The sequence below is a fragment of the Oryctolagus cuniculus genome, chromosome 18 (assembly GCF_051225735.1).
Source record: "Oryctolagus cuniculus isolate XC-2025 breed Fujian yellow rabbit chromosome 18, ASM5122573v1, whole genome shotgun sequence".
NCBI lineage: Eukaryota > Metazoa > Chordata > Mammalia > Lagomorpha > Leporidae > Oryctolagus > Oryctolagus cuniculus.
Genome location: NC_142884.1, coordinates 3,261,397 through 3,281,911, shown reverse-complemented (window position 1 = coordinate 3,281,911; position 20,515 = coordinate 3,261,397). Strand labels below are relative to the sequence as shown.

Genomic DNA, 20,515 nt, shown 5'->3' with positions numbered 1-20,515 from the left:
AAAGCCATTGTTTCTGTGTGTTTTTTTATATCCTGTAACTTCACCAAGCTCTCATGAGTTCCAGCAGTCTTCGTGGAGTCTTCTGGTTCTCCTGTGTATAGTCATGTTATCTGAAAATAGGGATAATTGGACTTGCTTCTTTCCAAATTGCATCCCTTTAATTTTTTCTTGCTGAATGGCTCTGGCCAGAACTTTAGTGAATAGCAGTGGTGAGAGTGGTTCTGGATCTTAGTGGAAATGCTTCCAGCTTTGCCCCATTCAGTGTGTTGCTGACTGTAGATTTGTCACCTGCTGCCCTGGTTGTGTTGAGGGATGTTCCTTCTGTACGAGTTGCTAAAGGTTTTCATCATGAAAGGGTGTTGTGTTTTATCAAGCACTTTCTCTATATCTGCTGATAAAATCGCAAGGTTTTTAGTCTTCAGCTTGTTGATGTGAAGTATCACATTGACTTTGGGTGTATGTTGAACCATCCCTGCACAGCAGGGATAAATTGCACCAGGTCCTGGTGAATGATTCTGGTGTGTCATTGGATTTGGTGAGTTAGTATTTTGTTGAATTTTTCCATCTGTGTTTATCAGTGATATTGGTCTACAATTCTTGTATCTTTTCTGGCTTTGGAATCATAGTGATGCTGGCCTCATAGAAGGAGCTTAGCAGGCCAGCACTGTGGTGCACTGGGTTAAAGCCCTGGTCTGCAGTGTTGGCATCCCGTATGGGTGCTGGTTCGAGTCCCAGCTGCTCTACATCCAATCTACCTCCCGGCTAACGTCCCTGGGGAAAGCAGCAGAGGGTCGCCCAAGTGTTTGGGTCCTTGCACCCAAGTGGGAGACCTGGAAAAAGCTCCTGGCTTAAGATTGGCTCAGCTCTGGCTGTTGCAGCCATTTGGGGAGTGAACCAGTGGATAGAAGGACCCCTCCCTCCTTCCTCTCTAATTCTTTGAATGTTTTTTAAAAAAGGAACTTGGGAGAATTTCCTCCACTTCAATTGTTTTAAATGGTTGGAGAAGACTTGGAACTAGTTCTTTAGAAGTCTGGTAGAATTCAGCATTTTACTCTGTTGGGAGGGTCTTCATTACTGACTCAGTCTCCTCTGTGGTTATTGGTCTATGTAGGTTTTCTGGGTCTTAACTAAACTTTGGTGGATTGTACACGTCCAGAAACCTATCCATTTCTTCTAGGTTTTCCAGTTTGCTGGCATATAGCTGTTGGTAGTAACTCATGATGGTTTATCTCTGTGGTATCTGTTACATCTTTCTCGTCACTGACTTCATGAATTTGTGTCTTCTCTCCCTCTTGTTTGGTCAATAATGGTGATTGATTTCCCCCCCCTCCCCCAACCCCAAAAAAAAAACAGCTCTTCATTACACTGATCTTCTATACCGTTCTTTGGTTTCAATTTTGTTTTAATTTTGATTCTTTCCCTTTACTAATTGCACATTGTTTTTTCTACATTCCTGAGTTGCGTTGACAGCTCATTGATCTGCCTTCCTTTCCAATTTCCTGATGTAGGCACTAACTGCTAGAAACTCCCTGCTTAGCACTGCTTCTGCTGTATCCCATGAGCTCTGTGTTGTCATCTTCACTTGTTTCCAGGAATTTGATTTCTCTCTTATTCCCTTGTGAGCCGCAGCTCATTCAGGAGCATGGTGTCCACACATGCGGCATGTTTCCTAGAATTTCCTAGGGAACTTGTGGCTTCGCCGCATTGTGGTCCTAATGGGTGAGAAGCTGTGCGTTCCAGTGCTCCCTTCTTCCTAGCGATGAGTGCTGAACGTCCTCTCCTGTGTATCAGCCATCTGTGTATCTTGGGGAAAACTCCTGAATTCCTTTGCATATTTGGACATTTGGAATTGGGTTTTCCTGGATGCATTTCAGGAGCTCCTTTATTTTGGATATTAGTCACTTTTCAGGAATGATTTGAAAGTTCTCTCCCATGTTAATGGATTGCCCTTTGACCCTGGTGGGGTCACTTGCACGAGATGCGAAGTTTCCCATGGAGTCCAGCTGGTCATACTCTGTTCACCATGCCTTTGACGTCCTAACCAAGGGTTACACTGATAACAAATATGGCGTCTCGAAGTTTGGCCCCTGTGTTTCTTACTAAGTTTCCTGGTTCCAGACCTTACATTTGGGTCTCTCCATCCATCATGAGTTTTGCACATGGTGGTAAGTAACAGGCCATCTCTGATCCTTTGGCATGTGGCTGTAAATGAAGCAATCGGAGGTTTGTAGTTGGTAAAGATCTGAGAGGTAGGTTAGTCTAAGCTGGGAGGGAGGGAGGGAGTGAGTGTGTGTGTGTGTGTGTGTGTGTGAGTGAGAGAGAGAGAGAGAGAGACAACATTGCCAGGTGCCTCTATACCCATGGACCCTATAGCCTGGTCAGAGAGAGGGGGAGAGGGAAGAGAGGGAGGGGGAGGGGAGGGGAGGGAGACAACATTGCCAGGTGCCTCTACACCCATGGACCCTATAGCCTGGTCTGGGGAGGGGAGGGGAGGGAGGGGAGGGAGACAACATTGCCAGGTGCCTCTACACCCATGGACCCTATAGCCTGGTCTGGGGAGGGGAGGGGAGGGAGGGGAGGGAGACAACATTGCCAGGTGCCTCTACACCCATGGACCCTATAGCCTGGTCTGAGAGGGGGGGAGGGGGAGGGGAGGGAGGGAGACAACATTGCCAGGTGCCTCTACACCCATGGACCCTATAGCCTGGTCAGAGAGGGGGAGAGGGAAGAGAGGGAGGGGGAGGGGAGGGAGGGAGACAACATTGCCAGGTGCCTCTACACCCATGGACCCTATAGCCTGGAGGACTAGACCACGATGTGGAAGGTCCCGAGTCTGCAGTGCGGTCCAGCTGCGGTGCTGTCGCTGTGGCCACTCTGCTGGCCCAGAATCTGCTGTGCTCATGACTTCTGTGTGTTCCAGGATTCTTGCATAAAACGTGGCAGGAGTTTGACTCGATGCAAACCTGACATGTAATGAGTAACTACTGCAGTCCTGCGCGTTGAGATTGTCCTCTGGCAGTAGTCTCACCACCTATGTTGTCTTGTTTATTTCTGCTTCATTTCCTGCCCTTCGCTGGGCTGTAATGAGTCTGGAGGGTTTCTAGTAGTGTGGAAGTCAGACTGTTGTAGTTGTTACTCTTCAAATATTAAACTTAAAAACTTCTACAATCTGGAGATAAAACATCCACATAAACAAGACAAACCTAAATACGCTTTGGTACTCTTTTTTTTACTTTTACTTTTTTTTTTTTGATTTTTTTTTTTGACAGGCAGAGTGGACAGTGAGAGAGAGACAGAGAGAAAGGTCTTCCTTTGCCGTTGGTTCACCCTCCAATGGCCGCTGGGGCTGTTGTGCTGCGGCCGGCGCACCGTGCTGATCTGAAGGCAGGAGCCAGGTGCTTATCCTGGTCTCCCATGGGGTGCAGGGCCCAAGCACTTGGGCCATCCTCCACTGCACTCCCGGGCCACAGCAGAGAGCTGGACTGGAAGAGGGGCGACCGGAACAGAATCCTGTGCCCCGACCGGGACTAGAACCCGGTGTGCCTGCGCCGCAAGGCGGAGGACTAGCCTAGTGAGCCGGGGTGCCGGCCTTTTGGTACTCTTTGACCTCCCCTTTCTTATCTGCTAAATTGATGTTGCTGGTGGTTTAGATGTCAACTCATTGTCAAAGTAGCATTAGATTATGGTAAGTGTGGGCAGGACTGTAGATCAAGGACGCTGATAGGAAGGGTGCTGGTGGGAACGTAGGTGAGTGTCTAAAGAGGAGACTCGCTGGGCTTCGTATGATAATGTGAGCCACATACATCATGACCTGTAATCCTAAGCTTGTAGAAATGTTTCTGTGCATCAAGCTACACTCAAACCTCTTCAAAGAGATTCCATTTGTTAGACAAAATGAGAAACTCGCGAGTGCCAACAGCGGAGGTAGCTATAAGTGGTGGGAAGCTAACGGTGGCATGCTGCACACCCACACACGTCCTCCGCTGATGGCTGTGTGCAGCGACATGAACTCGCCTGGCAAACCAAATGCCAGCAAAGGAGGCCACAGGTCATACTGTTCCAATTCTAGAATGTACCGTCTTCTATCAAGTCACGTTCAGTGTGCATGTGTAGTAAGATCTGCAAAAACGCAGAAAAACACCAGGGTAGTGAGGAGCTCTGGGGAGGAGCATCTGGGGAGTGACCCAGTCACTGCGAGATCTCTTCCCCGTCTGTTTCAAATAAAATTTAGAAATGCAGAGTAGAGCAGGGTCACTGGTGTTTTGCAGGTTCTCAGTGTAGACAGTTGGTGTTCATCTGGGAGGCAAGGTGTTCAGCAGAGGGCACGAGGCCCAAATGCCCCAACTGCCCCTTTCTTGGGTCCCCTGATGAGCCGTGGCGCGGCACTGTGGTTCTAAGACTCTGACACTGATCTAGGGGCAGCCAGGAGGTGCAGCTGGTGCCGAGTTCACAGGCGCCGCTGTGAGAAGCGGGCTGGCGCACCTTCCCTGGCGGAAGGTGGATGAACGTTGGAAGTGAGCCTTGCGCGATGCTTGGTGGTGAGCCCCTTTCTGCTGCTGAGACTGACCTGGGTCCTCCTCACTTCCCCAGGTGTCGCTCGCTCCTTGAAGATCCGCACCCCCACCCCTGCTCTGGCGAGCTCGGAGCTCACAGTTCTGGCACAAGATGGCTGCGTCGTACTTCGCCGAGTTCGGCTTGTTGTGGTACCTGGAAGAACTCAGAAGGGAGGAGTTCTGGAAGTTTAAGGAGCTCCTCAATCAAGAACCTGCGAAGCTGGGGCTCAAGCCAATCCCCTGGGCGGAGATCAAGAGGGCCAGCAAGGAAGACCTGGCCAACATGCTGGCGGAGCGCTACTCCAGGAAGCAGGCCTGGGAGGTGACCCTGAGCATCTTCCTGCAGATCAACCGGCAGGACCTCTGGACGAAGGCCAAGGAAGAGATGGAGAGTAAGTGCAGGTGGGAGGGCAAGGCCCGGAGGTTGGGGACCGGTCACCTCTGCCCTGAAGCTGGCAAGCTGCAGAACGAGCCCCTCGCATTGTGTGAGAAGGGATAGGAGGTCGGCGTGAGCCTTGGAGGTACACGGTTGCAGCTGGTACCGGTCCTACAAGGGCCGGTGAGGAGGCGGGGACAGCGGCCCGATGCCGCTCATGCGAGCAGTTCTCCGTTATTCTGCCCCGAGAAGAGTCTGATCTTAGGGGATACGACCTGGCTGTCGGTGCGTGACTACCAGGTCTGCTGAAGTGGAGCAGCTGACTGCTCCTGGGAGCAGACGTGCACAAGAGGACCTAGGACGTGCACAAGAGGACCTAGGCAGGACCCCAACAGGAAATAGCTCTGGACACTCGATGTCCTTCCTCGGTGTTGCAGGAAGCACTTCTGCATAACTTTCTCCCATTTTGCCACAACTCATCAGAAGTTAATAAGAGAACTGGATTACTAGTACCCCCATACCTTAGATCTTCCCAAGGGTGAAGGATTGGATTTCAGCCAGTAATGAAGTGACCTTCACTGCACCTCAGTTCCCCTACTGGAGTAAGGGGAGGGTGATAGTGGCTGTGTTGAGTTTTTAGGGGTGGCCGTGATCTGTGTTCTGGTGAGGACCGGGCAGGCTGGTGCGCCTAGGACACGGAGGGTGGTGCCCGGCGAGCACTGGCTGGTGGAGGCTTGGACCGCGTTCCTTGGAGGCTTGTATCTGGAACAGCAGCGCGAGTCATCCTTGGACCCTCTGTCGCCCATTGCTGCTGCCCTCTCCCTGGCCGTGAGCGCCCTGGACTCTGCTCCACATGGTTCTTCTAGGGTGCCATTGGCTGGAAGGCAGGGCGGTCTGCCCTCCCAGGGGGCTCTACAAAGTCCAGAGAGTTTGGGTTGCCATGACAATGCGTGGTGACACTGTTATCTTGGGGGTAGGGGTCAGAGATGATTCTAAACACCCAGGACAGCCCGACATCATGTACACAGTGTCGTGGCTAGATACCCCAGCTGCACAAAGCAGACCAGGGGAGTTGATCTCGGTGGCCCTGGGGGTGCCTGTTCTGTGCCAGTGCCATGATGGAAAGGCTCCTTGTGGGGAGCTCAGTAGACACAGATCACCAACACTCGGTGCAAACGTTTAATCGGATCTTCAGAAAGAGGGTGGTTAGAGTCCTCTCTTGGGCCCCTTCACGGGAAGTCTCTGCACAGCAGCTTTGGTACAGCACAGCCGGTCTGAGCCTGCCAAGCTCCAGGGAGGCTCACTGGGCAGGGGGCGCGGGTGAGGGCAGCTTGCTGGGCATCGCGGTTGGCCGGACTGCCTGTCTGTTGCTTGGTGGGATGTGCTGGGCTATTGGCTGAGGTCCAGTTGGCATTCTTCTCTGTTGATGGGGCCTCTGCTGGGTAAGGTACTTGCCCAACACACCTACTGCCTCGCCATCCCTCAGTGGGGCTTCTAGGGGATCTGCAGCTCACAGCGATGGGGAGGAGAGGGAGGGAAGCCAGCAGGACTGAGGGTGGCTCCTGCTGGGAGAGAATGGGGCAGAGTGGGCATCCTGGGCAGGTGACTTGAATACGCTAATTAAGGCATCAGTCAATGGCATAGAATGAAGACCTAGTTCTGCACTGTCATCAGAGAGGATTGGAGTGTTGACTTGGTGCTTGCGAAAAAGGCATTTTTCTCTAAAGATCTATTCATGCTCTTGAAAGAGACAGGTGGAGACCTTCAACCCGCTAGTTCCACTCCCCAAATGGCTGCAATGGCTGGAGCTGGGCCCATCTGAAGATGGGAACCTGGAGCTTCCTCCAGGTCTTCCACATGGGTGCAGGGGCCCAAGGACGTGGGCTGTTCTCTGCCGCCTTAGCAGGGAGCTGGATCAGAAGTAGAGCAGCTGAGAATGGAACCCATGCCCGCGTGGGATGCTGGCGCTGCAGGCTGTGGCTTTATCGGCTACACCACAGGACCGGCCACAGAAGGCATGTGGCTCTAAGCCTGGTATGTCGATTCAAATCCAAAAAAGGTACCTCATGAGTGTTGGGTAAAGTGCTGTGGTCGTTAGTGGGCTGTCTTCTGCGTCACCTTGCACCTCTGCACAGTCATGGCTGTGACATCTCTGGGGAATGTCACAGCCTTATTGAATGCCTCTCCTTTCAAGTCTACTTCATCTGGCACAGGGTGGCAGTTCCTGCTTCCTTGTGGTCTCCACTCGTCTGAGGAATCTGTCCAGCCGTCCATACCTGGCCTTTGTTAAACTTACACAATTGTAAACTGACAAATTGTACCTCCTTATGGAGTACTGCGTGATGACTTGATAGGCGTATACATCGTGTAGTGTTAATTGGAGGGACGGCATCGTACTCCAACGTTGACCATTTACTTACTGTGAAGGCATTCGGATACTTAGTTTCATAAAGGCACAGTCTAGTATGTTGTTGCTATCTGCATCAACCAGGACAACAGCGCCCTGCAACTTGTACTCTCTTGTAACCAAGACTTAGCACTCACTGAGGAGTGTGTCCCGCCCTCCCCAGCTCTCCCGAGCCATGGTAACTTCATTCTCCTCCACTTCTGTGAGGTCAGCTTCCTTAATGATGTAACTAGGGGACGTCATGTGCCCTTCGTTTTTCTGTGACTGGATTCTTTCATGTCCTACAGAGATGCACGGCTTCATGCATATTGAATGACGAGAGTTCAGACTACTGAGCTGCATTCATTGTGTACGAGTTACGCCTTTTCTTGATCAACTCACGGGGACAAATAGGTTTGTTTCGGCTCGTTGTCTGTCAGGAACAGTGCAGATGTCTTCCATGGACTGGCCATGTTTTCCTCGGATGGACACACACACACACACACAGCACTGCGATCGCTGGGTCACAGGGTAGCTCCTTTTTGAGCTGTATGAGGAATCTCCGTACTGTCGTCCACAGCAGTTGCCCTGACTTGGATTCCCACCAACAACATGCCAGCATTGCCTTTTCTCCACACACTTGTCAGCACTCCCTACCTTTGATCGTTCTAACAGTAGCTAAAGTAACTGGAGTGGGGTAATGGTGCATTGTGGTTTTGACTTTAATTTCCCTGGTGATGGGTGATGCAGAGCACCAACCCCTTGGTCCTTTGTACATCTTTGCACGTCTTTGTGTGTGTATGGGGGTGTCTGCACATATATGGGGTGTTTGTGTTGGCTGTTGGGTTGGATTGCGTTACATACAATGGCTAATAACTGCTTGTCCGATGTGCAGCTCTGTTTGTTCATATTGTCTAGGTCGTCTTTTGACTGCGTTGATAATCCTCTAATTCATCTTTTGTTTCATGCTTTTGGGGTCTGATCCAAAAATCCTTGCCTTGGAGTATTTTCTGTATGTTCTAATGCTTTCATAGTTCCATATTTAGGTCTTTTGCTCCTTTTTTAGTTATTGTACATGATTGGAGATAAAGATTCAGTTTGACGATTCTCTATGAATTTCCAATTGTCTAAGCACCTTCTAAAATCTTTTTAAAAGTGATTTATTTGAAAGAGTTGCACAGAGGAGGAGAGGCAGAGAGAAGTCTCCCATCTGCTGGTTGACTCCCCAATTGGCTACAACAGCCTGAGTTGTGCCAGTCCAAAGCCAGGAGCTTCTTCCGGGTCTCCCACGTGGGTGCAGGGACCCAAGGACTTGGGCCATCTTCTACGGCTTTCCCAGGTCATAGAGAGCTGGATTGGAAGTGGAGCAGCTGGGACTCAACCAGAGCCCATATGGGATGCCAGTACTGCAGGCGGGGGCTTTGCCCGCTACGCCACAGCACCGGCCATGCCTGAGCACCATTAACCGAACCTATTGGCACTTTTTCCAGTGTGTTCTTGGTGCCTTCATCAAATAAGATAGTAGTGGATGATGGGATCACTTCTCAGCTCTGTTCTGTTCCACTGGTCTAAGTGTGTTTTTATGCCAGTGCCATACTATTTTAACAACTCTAACTTTGCAGTATATTCTATTGTAAAGATCTTATTTGAGAGGCAGAGTTAGAGGGAGAGACATAAAAAGGTCTTCCATTTGCTGGCTCACTCCCCAAATGGCTGCAGTGGCTGGAACTGAGCCAGCCCGAAGCCAGGAGCTTCTTCCAGGTCTCCCGTGTGGATGCAGGGGCCCCGAGCACTTGAGCCGCCGCCGCTGCCTCCTGCTTTCCCAGGCCCAAGCAGAGAGCTGGATGGGAAGAGGAGCAGCCTGGACTCAAACCGGCGCCTATAAAGATGCTGGTGCCTCGGGAGGAGGCTTAGCTCCCTAGGTCACAGCGTTGGCCCCTGCAATATCTTAAAGGCAGGTTGTATGATGCTGCCTCCTTTCTTTTTGCTCAAGGTTATATTGGGTGCACTGGGTCTATCGTGGTTCCACACAAACCTTAATCATGCCATTTCTGCCTCTGAGAAATGCCACTGGTCACTTTGGTTGAGCGCTGTAGCTGTAGATGGCTTTGGGTAGTAAGGCCATTGAGTCTCGATTCCACCTGAGATCATGAGAAGTCTTTCTGCTCCTTTGTGTGGCCTTGACTTTATTCACCAAGTGTTTTAGTTGTCATTGTAGAGATCTTCTACATACTGGTGAAATTTATTCTTAGATACCCCTCTCTAGAGCTGCTGCAAACAGGATTACTTTTGGGATTAAGTGCTATTGATAGCAGTGTTGATACAAAGTCAAAGTAGTGCTGAATTGGACCATTGTTACAAAGGTGTGTGTGTGGTTTCCTATATATAAGGTGATCTGCAATAGGGGGCAACTCCCTCCTGTACAGTTTGGGTGTCCTTTAGTATAATTACTGTGCCAAGAACTTCGGAGCTGTAGAGGAAAAAGTGCACCTCCGTGTCTTGTTGGAGATCTCGCATTGGTGTTAGCTGTTGGCCGTTCATATATGGCTTTTATTACATTGAAATGTTCTTCCAATAAACAGTTAAGATGAAGTGATGTTGGATTTTATTAAATGCCTTCTGCCTCTATTGAGATGTGATTTGAATGCAAATTTAAAAGATCCATTGGAAGCAGAGTTGGAGGAAGGGAGAGACAGAAATAAACACATCTTTCATCCACTGGCTCATTCCCCAGTGGCCACAACAGCTTGTGTTGGGCCAGGCCACAGCCAGGAGCCTGGGTCTCCATCTGGGTCTCTGGCATGGATAGTGGGGGCTGACGCACTTGGGCCCTCCCTCTCCCACTGCTTTCCCAGGTGCATCAGCAGGAGCTGGATTGGAAGTGGAGCAGCTGGGATGCCAACCTTGCCTCATGAGATGCTGCTTTGACCCACTCTGCCCCTGATAGGAATGTTGCCATTTTGCTGATGGGTTACATCGTTTGTTGGCTTCTGTTGAGTCACCTTGTATCCCTGAGAGTCCCACCTGATCATAGTGGTAACGACTATAATGGGCTGCTGGATTCAGTCTAGTGTTCTGTTGAGTTTTTCCATCCATATTCATCAAGAATGTTGATCTATTACTTTGTTTCTTGGTGTGCGCTTTGGTTTTGATATCGGAGTAATTCTGGTCTCATTCCATCTTTATTTTGGAATAATTTAAAATATAAAATTTGTAAATGTTACACAGTTCAGTAGTGAAGTCTGGTCTTGAGCTTCTCTTTGGGTGTTTTTCTGAATCATTACTTAACCACTTTGCTGTTTCTATATTCATGATTCGATCTTGGTAAGTGGGGTGTGTGTGATCGGCTCTTCTAGGTTGTTAATTACACATCACGGTGAACAATACTTGGCATTGTTGCCCTTTTCATCTGATTGTACTTGATGTTTCTCAGTCTGGTTAGGAGTGTGCCTTTGGGTCAAAGGACCTAGGCATCCTTTATTACATGTAAACCATCTCATGTCCAGTTATAAAAGCGTTGCTGCTGCATTTTTGTATGAACTTGATTGATTTTCCTTCTGTTAACTGGTTTGGCGTATGCTTATTTTATTAGCTGCTTGGGATGCAGTAAGATTATTTGATAACTTTGTGCTTTTAATGACTAGTACTGCTTTTGCTTCTGCTGTATTCCATAGACATTGATCCATTTCTTATTTTATTTGAAAGAGTTAGAGAGGTAGAGACAGGTCTTCCAGCTGCTGGTTCACTCCCCAGAAGGCCGCAATGGCAGGAGCTGGGCTGATCTAAAGCCAGGAACTTCTTCCAGGTCTCCCACGTGGGTGCAGGGGCCCAAGGACTTGGGCCATCTTCTGCTTTCCCAGGCCATAGCAGAGAGCTGGATGGGAAGTGGAGCAGCTGGGGCTCGAATTGGTGCCCATATGGGAAGCTGGAGCTTCAGGCCTGGGCGTTAACCCACTGCGCTACAGTGCTGGCCCCAATCCACTTTTTCTTTTTGGCCGAGTTATAGACAGAGACAAAGGTCTTCCTTCCGTTGGTTCACTACCCTAATGGCCGCTACAACCAGCGCTGTTCACTCCCCTAACAGCTGATATGGCCTACGCTGCACCAGTCCAGAGCCAGGAGCTGGGTGCTTCCTCCCAGTCTCAAATGCGGGTGCAGGGACCCGAGCACTTGGGCCATCCTCCGCTGCCTTCCCAGGCCACAGCAGAGAGCTGGACTAGAAGAGGAACAACCTGGACAGAACCAGCCCCCCAACTGGGAGTAGAACCCGGGGTGCTGGCGCGACAGGTGGAGGATTAGCCAACTGAGCCGTGGTGCTGGCCAATCCATTTCTTCTTAATACCTTCCATGCTACACTTTTCAGGAGTAAATTAACTTTCATGAATCTTTGTAGTTTCCAAGGTTTTCCTTGCTGTTTCCTTGTTTGTCTGTTGCCTTTTTATTTATATTTTTGCCCTTCTATTTCCTTGTGTTCAGAACAGATCCAATACAAGCTTAAGAATCTCAGCCTTGTTTGATCTCTCGTATGACCTATACTTCAGAGCTTTCCAGGAACATGAAGAATGGCTGTTTGGCTTCTGTTGGAAGGGATATTCTGTAGATGTTACGTTCAATTAATCTAGGAAGTAGTTTTAAAAAATTTGAGACTAAGAGTGGTTTTTCTACTTGGTGAATTCTGTATTTAATGGAGGGTTAAGTATGTCATTGAAAAATAAGGAAGATGGGAGGGTGTAGGGTGGGAAGTACCATTATGCTTCTTCTAAAAACTTAAACAAGTTTTGTGTACTTCATAGATTTAGAAACACAGCACTACTTCCCCTCCCTGCCTTATACTCTTAAAACTATATTTGAAATTCATTCCTTCTGTGTAAATAAATTATTTGAAAGATGGACGGAGACAGAGATGGGAATTTCCATCTTCTGGCTCGTTCCCCAAATGCCCCCAATAGCCAGGGCTGAGCCAGGCATTCCATCCGGGTCTTCAATGTAGGTGGCAGAGAGCCAAGCCCTTGAATTGGCACTTACTTCCCAGAGAGTGCGCTGGCAGGAATGGGAGTTGCTCCAAATAGCGCAGCTTGGAGACCCATCACCTTACAGTTAGAAGAGGGAATTAACCCATGTTAGACTTGATGTCTAGCATTGGGCCTGTAACAGAAGCCCAGTGCTGGGCCAGGCGCCATGGCCCCTATGCCATGCCGATACCTGCAGCCTCCAGTGATCCTGATGTGCAGTCCTGAGATGGTTGCCTCTAACTCTGACTTTCAAATGAGTAAATCTTTATTCATTTGAAAGTCAGAGTTAGAGAGGCAGAGGCAAAGAGGGGTATTCCATCTGCTGGTTGACTGCCCAAGTGGCCACAGTGGCTGGAGCTGAGCTGATTTGAAGCCAGGAGCTTCTTCTGGGTCTCTGACATGTGTGCAGATGCCCAAGCACTTGGGCCATATTCTGCTTTCCCAGGCTGTCTCAGAGCTGGATTGGAAATGAAATAGCTGGGACTCGAACCAGCGCCCATGTGGGATGTCGACACTGCAGGCGGCGGCTTTACCTGCTACATCACAGTGCCAGCAGCCCCCAAGTTTATTCTTTATCACACAATCACTGGAGATTATGGACAGGCCTGGGATGAGGTGTCTTCTAGTACAGAAACAATGATAGCACACCAATGGCAGACTTGAGGCAAATCCTTATCTAGTGTGACATCCAGTGCTAACAGCACAAACGTCCACAGGTGTAAAGAAGATAAGGCTACTAAAAATCTATGCAAGGGCAGTCATCCAAATGCTAGGTTATTGGCTACAGAAATGGCTAATCCTCCCATGTACCAACAAACATCAAGAAACCAAGGAATTGCGTCATCACTTAGTGTCCGAAGCCAACCAGCTAGCAACTGACATGTGCAAATTCTTGGATGAAGAATTAAAGTAGGTGTTTTAAGGAAGCTCAAACTTCAAGAGAACGTAGAGAGAAATGACTTGATTGCAGAAATTTCTGAAATGGAAATAACTAAGACCTCAAGGGGAAAACTCCAAGCCGAGAAGTACATGAAAGTTAACACATGACACAAGGCACCAATAGCTGAACAGATGGGAAGAATCGGAGTTCAAAGGAAGGCATTGGAAAGTGCAGTGGAGGAATAAGCAGAGCTTACGAGAACTTGCGGGTAGAATTAGGAGGGCAAATGTCAGCACTATTGGGTTTCAAGAAGGACTGGAGGCCAAAAGAGCATAAGGCATAGTCAAGGACATAAAAATAAAACTCAACCTAGAGAAAGCACTTTTTTTTTTTTTTTTCAAATATCCAAAGAACTGTTGGTGTTGGTTGCCAGTGAGACTGAACTCAACCAAGACTACCCCAAGGCACGTTACAATGGAGATAATCAGGATTAAAGATGGGATTCCCAAAGCGCTCTAAGGAACAACACTCGAGGGTGTCCAGATTTCCCTAAAAGCAGACTTGTGTAAGGTATGACTCTGATGGTACTGTAGGAAGATTACTGTTGGCTGAGGGTACTGTACCCAGCAAAGTTGTCCTTCAGATGTGATGGAGAAATACTGGCAGTACTAAATAAAAGCTGAGTGGATTTGTCACCACTAGACAAGTCCTTAAAGAAATGCTAAAAGCTCTTGAAAGAACTTCTAACAATTAAAAATGACAGAGGATAGAAAATGCACTGGAGAGGGGCTGGCACTGTGGCATAACAGGTAAATCTACTGCCTGCATTGCTGGCATCCCATATGGGCACCGGTTCAAGTCCCAGCTGCTTCACTTGCAATCCAGCTCTCTGCTATGGCCTGGGAAAGCAGTGGAGGATGGCTCAAGTCCTTGGGGCCCTGCACCCATGTAGGACACCTGGGAGAAGCTCTTGGCTTTGGATTGGCCTGGCTCTGGCCATTGTGACCACTTAAAACCAGTGGATGGAGGACCTCTCTCCCTCTGCCTCTGCCTCTGCCTCTCTGTAACTCTACCTTCCAAATCTTTAAAAGAAAGTATTGGCAAGAGCAACAACACAGACAACACCAGAATACTGTAAGCCATTCACTTAGCTAAAAGACTGGAAGCAAAACAATGGTGTGTAAGGCATTGATATCTTTAGTATAAAGATGATAAGCAAAATGATAAAAATAGCTATTAATGTTACAAGATAGGCAATACAGAAAGATGTCAAATGGGACATAAAATTTTCAAAATGTAAGGCGCAATGGAGTAGAGGTACAATTTACTAGAATTCTAGTAATTGTCGAGTTTCTTCGATCTTTATAACCACTATGAAGTTATTTCAAAGGAACTTGTTCTTACCAAAATATTCTTGTATACCTCATAATGACAAAGCAGCAAATGTAACCTCATAAAAATGGGAACCAAGGAACCAAGCACCCTACTAGAAAAAAATGGTTTTATCTGGTTTTACTGTAGTTTTAATTATCAGTTTGGCAGTACCAAGATCTCACATTATCTTAGACTAAATTCTCTAAGTGTAGGGAATGACCACACAGGTATTTAAAAACAAAACCTGTGTGCAGGCTGCTTGGAAAGCCTGCTTTCATGTCGGAAGCGTGGAGTAGGCGGAGCCCAGCGGGGTGGCTGCAGCATGGGCAGTTGTAGCTCCAGCTCCTAAGGAGCCCTCCGTACTGCTTCCTGTAGTGGCTGTACCAGCTGACGTCCCCAGAGGTGCCGGTTTCGCTTTCTCAGAACCTTGCCAGCGGTCACTGCTTCCTGAAAGTGGCCAGTCTAACAGGTGAGGTGGTATCATTGTGGTTCCCACTCGAGTTTCCCTGACGGCCAGTGACGGGGGGCACTTTCCCCATGTACCTGTTGGTTATTTGTGTTTCTTCACTTGGTGACTGTCTATGGTGGTCTCCTGCCATTTCCTGATGGGTGGTATTTGTTGAATTGATTGGCTGACATGTCCTGGATATTAACCTGTCAGATCGGTAGCTTGCAACTGTCTTCTCTGGCTCTGTCGTCTCTTCACGATTGTTAGCCTTGTTGTGCGGAAGCTTCTGAGCTGTATACGATCTCATTGCCTACCTGTGCTTTCGTTTGTTGCCTGTGTGTGTGTGTGTGTGTGTGTCCAGTTGTGTCAGCACCATTTAACGATGACTCTTTGTGTTCTTGACACTTCTGTGAATTATGTTGGCTGTATGCATGTGGATTAATTTCTCGGCTCCGATTCTGTTGCACTGATGCATATGCCAGTTGTATCTTTTTCCACTATGGTTTCTTTTTTTTTTTTTTTTTTTTTTTTGGACAGGCAGAGTGGACAGTGAGAGACAGAGAAAGGAGAAAGGTCTTCCTTTGCTGTTGGTTCACCCTCCAGTGGCCGCCGCGGCTGGCGCGCTGTGGCTGGCGCACCACGCTGATCCGATGGCAGGAGCCAGGTGCTTCTGGTCTCCCATGGGGTGCAGGGCCCAAGGACTTGGGCCATCCTCCACTGCACTCCCGGGCCACATCAGAGAGCTGGCCAGGAAGAGGGGCAACTGGGACAGAATCTGGCGCCTGACTGGGACTAGAACCCGGTGTGCCAGCGCCGCAAGGCGGAGGATTAGCCTAGTGAGCCGCGGCGCCAGCCCTTGACTTCAGTTTCTAAAAAGCAAGGACTTGATTTGTCTATGACATACCTGTCATAGAAAATGTTCCATACACTGAAGAGCAGAATGTGGATTCCATAGCTGTTGGGCAGAATGTTCTGTGAATTCTGTGTTCTTGCTGTCCAGTCTGAGTCGATACTGAAGGCGTGTGCGTGTGTGCGTGTGTGCGTGTGTGTGTGTGTGTGTCTGGATGACCTGTATCTCGGAGCTCCTTCCTGTTGCCGTGGGGTCTCTCTCTTGATTTAGGGCTAATACTTCACACAACTGGGAGACAGTGTGCTTGCGCATATGGGTTGTATCTTCTTGCTGAGTTGATCCTCCAATCAGTGTGGAGTGTCTTTTACAGGTTTGGATTTAATGTCTGTCTGACCCAATGGGAGGAAAGCTGGGACAGCCGTGTTGTCTTTGGTTCCTGCTGGAATGGCATGCCTCCTTGGGAACCTTCCCTTTCAGTTCCCCTGTGTCTAAATCTGAAGAGGGTTTTCTACACGCAGCATACAGCTGGGTCTTTCAGATCCATTTGGCTAACCTTCATAGGCAACAATTCCTGTCGCTGTATTAATCGCTTACTGATGACCTTATATGCTCTGTTTGATTCTGTCTTGGTGTTTTGATGGAATTCTCAACTTCTCATGATAGAAAGCTTTTTGTATATGCTCTGTTAGTGAATTTTGTACTGTTGAGCCTTTTAATGGTGGGTGCTACCCTTTAACTTCCAACGCAGGATTCCCTTCACTACTTGTAGTGCTGGCTTGGTGACAATTTTTAATTTGATCTGGGAGATACTTTTCACCTTTAAAATTTAAGCAATATCTTAGAGTTAGAGTTGGACAGAGGGAGAGACAGAGACAACTGTTGGTTTACTCTCCAAATGGCTGCAATGGCTGGAACTGAGCTGACAGGAAGCCAGGAGCTCCTTCCTGGCCTCCCGTGAGTTCAGGGCACAAGCACTTGGGCCATCTGCTGCTTTCCCAGGTCATTAGCAGGGAGCTGGATCGGAATTGGAGCAGCTGGGACTTGAACCGGCACCCACATGGGATGCTGGCACCACAGATGGAGGCCTGGGCCACGATGCTACAGTGCCGGTCCCTTTGTTTCACTTCTAAGGATAGCTTTGTTGGATAGGCTTGGTCAGAATTCTGTTTGCTCGAAACACCTTCAATATATTGGAGCATTCTCTTCTGCCTTGTAGGGCTTCCGCCGAGACGTTTGCTGTTAGTCTTATGGCTTTCCTCAGCAAGAGACCTGACGTTTTTCTCGCTGTCTGTGGGATTCTCTCCTTGTCCTGAAGCTTTTGACAATTTGCTGTAATAGGCCTTCTAGGTCACCTTTGAGTCTGGGGTCCTTTGAGGTTCCTGTCTTTGGATGCTGATGTCTTTTTCAAGACTTGAAGTTTGCAGATACTTAAGAAGTTCTCCGTCTTTGCCCTTCCCGGCTCCTCCAGGCATCTCTATAATGCACATACTTGTTTAGGGATATGTCCTATCTCATAGGGTTTCTTAATTTCCTTTTGTTTGACTGGGTTTTCCTTAAGACTTGTCCTCAGTATTGGAAATTCTTCTCCTTGGTCTGTTTTGGTTTTTTTAAAGCTGTTTTATTTCATTGGTTGACTCTCAGGCTCCGTTCGACTAGTTCTTTTTAAAGTCTTTTTTTTCTAGACAGGCAGTTGGAGACAGAAAGGTCTTCCTTTTCTGTTGGTTCACCCCCCAAGTGGCTGCTATGGCTAGCGCATTGTGGCTGGCGCACTGCGCCGATCTGAAGCCAGGAGCCAGGTGCTTCTCCTGGTCTCCCATGCAGGTGCAGAGCCCAAGCACTTGGGCCATCCTCCACTGCACTCCCGGGCCACAGCAGAGAGCTGGCCTGGAAGAGGGGCAACCGGGACAGAACCGGCACCCCAACTGGGACTAGAACCCGGTGTGCCAGCGCCGCAGGTGGATGATTAGCCTAGTGAGCTGCGGCGCCGGCTAAAGTCATCTCTTGGCTGACTTTTCTCATTATAGTTTTTCCCTTCATTTCTTTTTTTTTGACAGAGTGGACAGTGCGAGAGAGAGACAGAGAGAAAGGTCTTCCTTTGCCGTTGGTTCACCCTCCAATGGCCGCCACGGCCGGCGCGCTGCGGCCGGCGCACCGCGCTGATCTGATGGCAGGAGCCAGGAGCCAGGTGCTTTTCCTGGTCTCCCATGGGGTGCAGGGCCCAAGCACCTGGGCCATCCTCCACTGCACTCCCTGGCCACAGCAGAGAGCTGGCCTGGAAGAGGGGCAACCGGGACAGAATCCGGCGCCCCAGCCGGGACTAGAACCTGGTGTGCCGGCGCCGCTAGGCGGAGGATTAGCCTAGTGAGCTGCGGCGCCGGCCCCCTTCATTTCTTAGAGTGACTTCCCTGTATTGCATCTCATTGAGTTTCCCTAGGATCACGTTTGGAGCTCTTCCTTGCTTGGGCATTTGGTGCATCTCCAGAAATGCATCCTGATGGGAAGGACAGTGCGCGTTCTTGCAGTGTTCTGCCTTCTCACCTTCCTGTATTTCCTATACCGCTGACTGCACTCCTTCATGGCGTAGTTGTTGCTGGAGCTCCTGACTCGGATGAGTGCAGGGTTCCGGCTGGCGAGTTGCTTTGGCTTTGTCCCTGGGGGAGCCTGGGCTTTGACTCCTGAGTGTTCTCTCCAGCTGTGATGAATGTTGGTGTTGTCAGACACTGTTGGGTGGACGGTTGTCCAGCCCTCCACGGTTCCATAGTCCATGGAGGGAGTGCAAGGACTTGATGTAGACATGGGTCTCCAATGGTGTGCATCTTCAGACCCCAGGGGGTTGGGTGTAGATTATACCGTGGTTCCTCGTGGCATGTTGGTGGCGCTGTGGGACACCGTGGGCTGTCCTATCCTGCCAGCAGCTCTGAGTGAGGCTGAGTGTGGCACCAGTAGCTGTGGTTCTAGAACTGTGTGATGTGCATGGAACTATTGCTAAGCTCTTGGTAGGTGTGAGTGACACTGGCATTTACAGCAGTAGAAGCCCGAGGCCGAGCACTGAGGGGGTCCTTACTGTGGTCCCACAGGGCGAGTACAGGTTGTGCTGTGGACGTGCACTGGTAGGTGTGGGGCTGGAGTGTGGTGGGTTAGAGGAGTTCAGTACTGGCTGTCCCAGTGCTGGAGCTATAGGGCAGGGAAGGGTACTTCATGCAGTTGCCCTAGGAATAATCCTAAATTAAGCTGGGTGTTGGCCGGTGTTGCGGCTCAATAGGCTAATCCTTTGCTTGTGGCGCCAGTGCACAGTTCTAGTCCCTGTCAGGGCGCTGGATTCTGTCCCGGTTGCCCCTCTTCCAGGCCAGCTCTCTGCTGTGGCCAGGGAGTGCAGTGGAGGATGGCCCAAGTGTTTGGGCCCTGCACCCCATGGGAGACCAGGAGAAGCACCTGGCTCCTGGCTTCGGATCAGTGCGGTGTGCTGGCTGCAGCGGCCATTGGTGGTGGTGGGGTGAACCAATGGCAAAGGAAGACTTTTCTGTCTCTGTCCACTCTGCCTGTCCAAAAAAAAAAAAAAAATTAAGTTGGGTGTCACGCATGGGTTGCCATCGACCTGCAGCATTGGCACAGGGATGGAGCTGCCCCCTGATCCCGCAGGGCGAGTCCCGGGGCTGCAGGTTGCAGTGGGCACCTCACTTGTGTCTAACATGTTTGTAGAGGTTATGCTGGGGACTGCCCTATGGTAGACACAGATCTGGAATAGTGGAATGTAGATGGGCCCTTCCAGATCCTGTGGGGGGTGAACTTGGGTGACTGTCCAGAATGTAGCTCCACCAATACTGGTCCCAGAGCCACAGGACTGGCAGGACATGTTGCCCTCATCCCATAGGTCGATGAGATTACACTGGGCGTTGTTCACTGGTTGCCGCAAGCCTGGATTGGCATGCCGGAGGGCCTTTGCCTGCCCCCACGTGTGCACACTGGTGTCCCTGGGACTTGTCACAGACCCAGAGCTGCAGGTTGCAGTGGGGTTGTTACCCTGCTCCTGTGGAGTGAGCTTGGGGGGCTCTGGAGTATACAGCTGGAACATTGAGGGTCCCAGAGGGGTGTGACCCAGAGCCCGATGGTGCGTGCATGTTACACAGGGAGTCGTGTGTTAGTGGGTGTGGCCTGGAGTGGAGGAACATGGGGCTTGCCTGGAGAATGGATGTCGGCAGTGGGATACTGGATTCTGACAACAGACACTGTTGATTGACAGGCGTCAGTCGTTTCTCTCCTCCCTCTTTTCCATCTCTGTGCCCCCTCCCTGTGCCCTTCTTTCCTGCCTTGACATCGAAGTCGAGCAGTTTGCCCCATGACGTCCCGGTTGGCTGATGGTGGTTGGTTTTCCCAGATGTCCCGGTTGGCTGATGGTGGTTGGTTTTCCCAGATGTCCCGGTTGGCTGATGGTGGTTGGTTTTCCCAGATGTCCCGGTTGGCTGATGGTGGTTGGTTTTCCCAGATGTCCCGGTTGGCTGATGGTGGTTGGTTTTCCCAGATGTCCCGGTTGGCTGATGGTGGTTGGTTTTCCCAGATGTCCCGGTTGGCTGATGGTGGTTGGTTTTCCCAGAGTGTCACCGGAATGTGCAAGGTTGTATAGACTAAACATCTTTGA

General features: G+C 49.7%; 1 protein-coding gene across 6 annotated transcripts in view; it reads left to right on the top strand.

The window, feature by feature from the left end:
• LOC100348957 (NACHT, LRR and PYD domains-containing protein 9) overlaps window positions 1-20,515 on the top strand; it is a 53,139-nt gene that overhangs the window by 8,955 nt on the left and 23,669 nt on the right. For 5 of the 6 annotated variants that reach the window (XM_089319780.1, XM_070062785.2, XM_089319781.1 and 2 more), the window contains exon 2: window positions 4,591-4,945. The exons of the other annotated variant lie outside the window; for it this stretch is intronic. In XM_089319780.1, coding sequence (XP_089175906.1) covers window positions 4,666-4,945 — 280 coding nt within the window. In that variant the 5' untranslated portion in view covers window positions 4,591-4,665. The remainder of the gene's footprint in view (window positions 1-4,590; window positions 4,946-20,515) is intronic. 6 annotated transcript variants of the gene reach the window in all.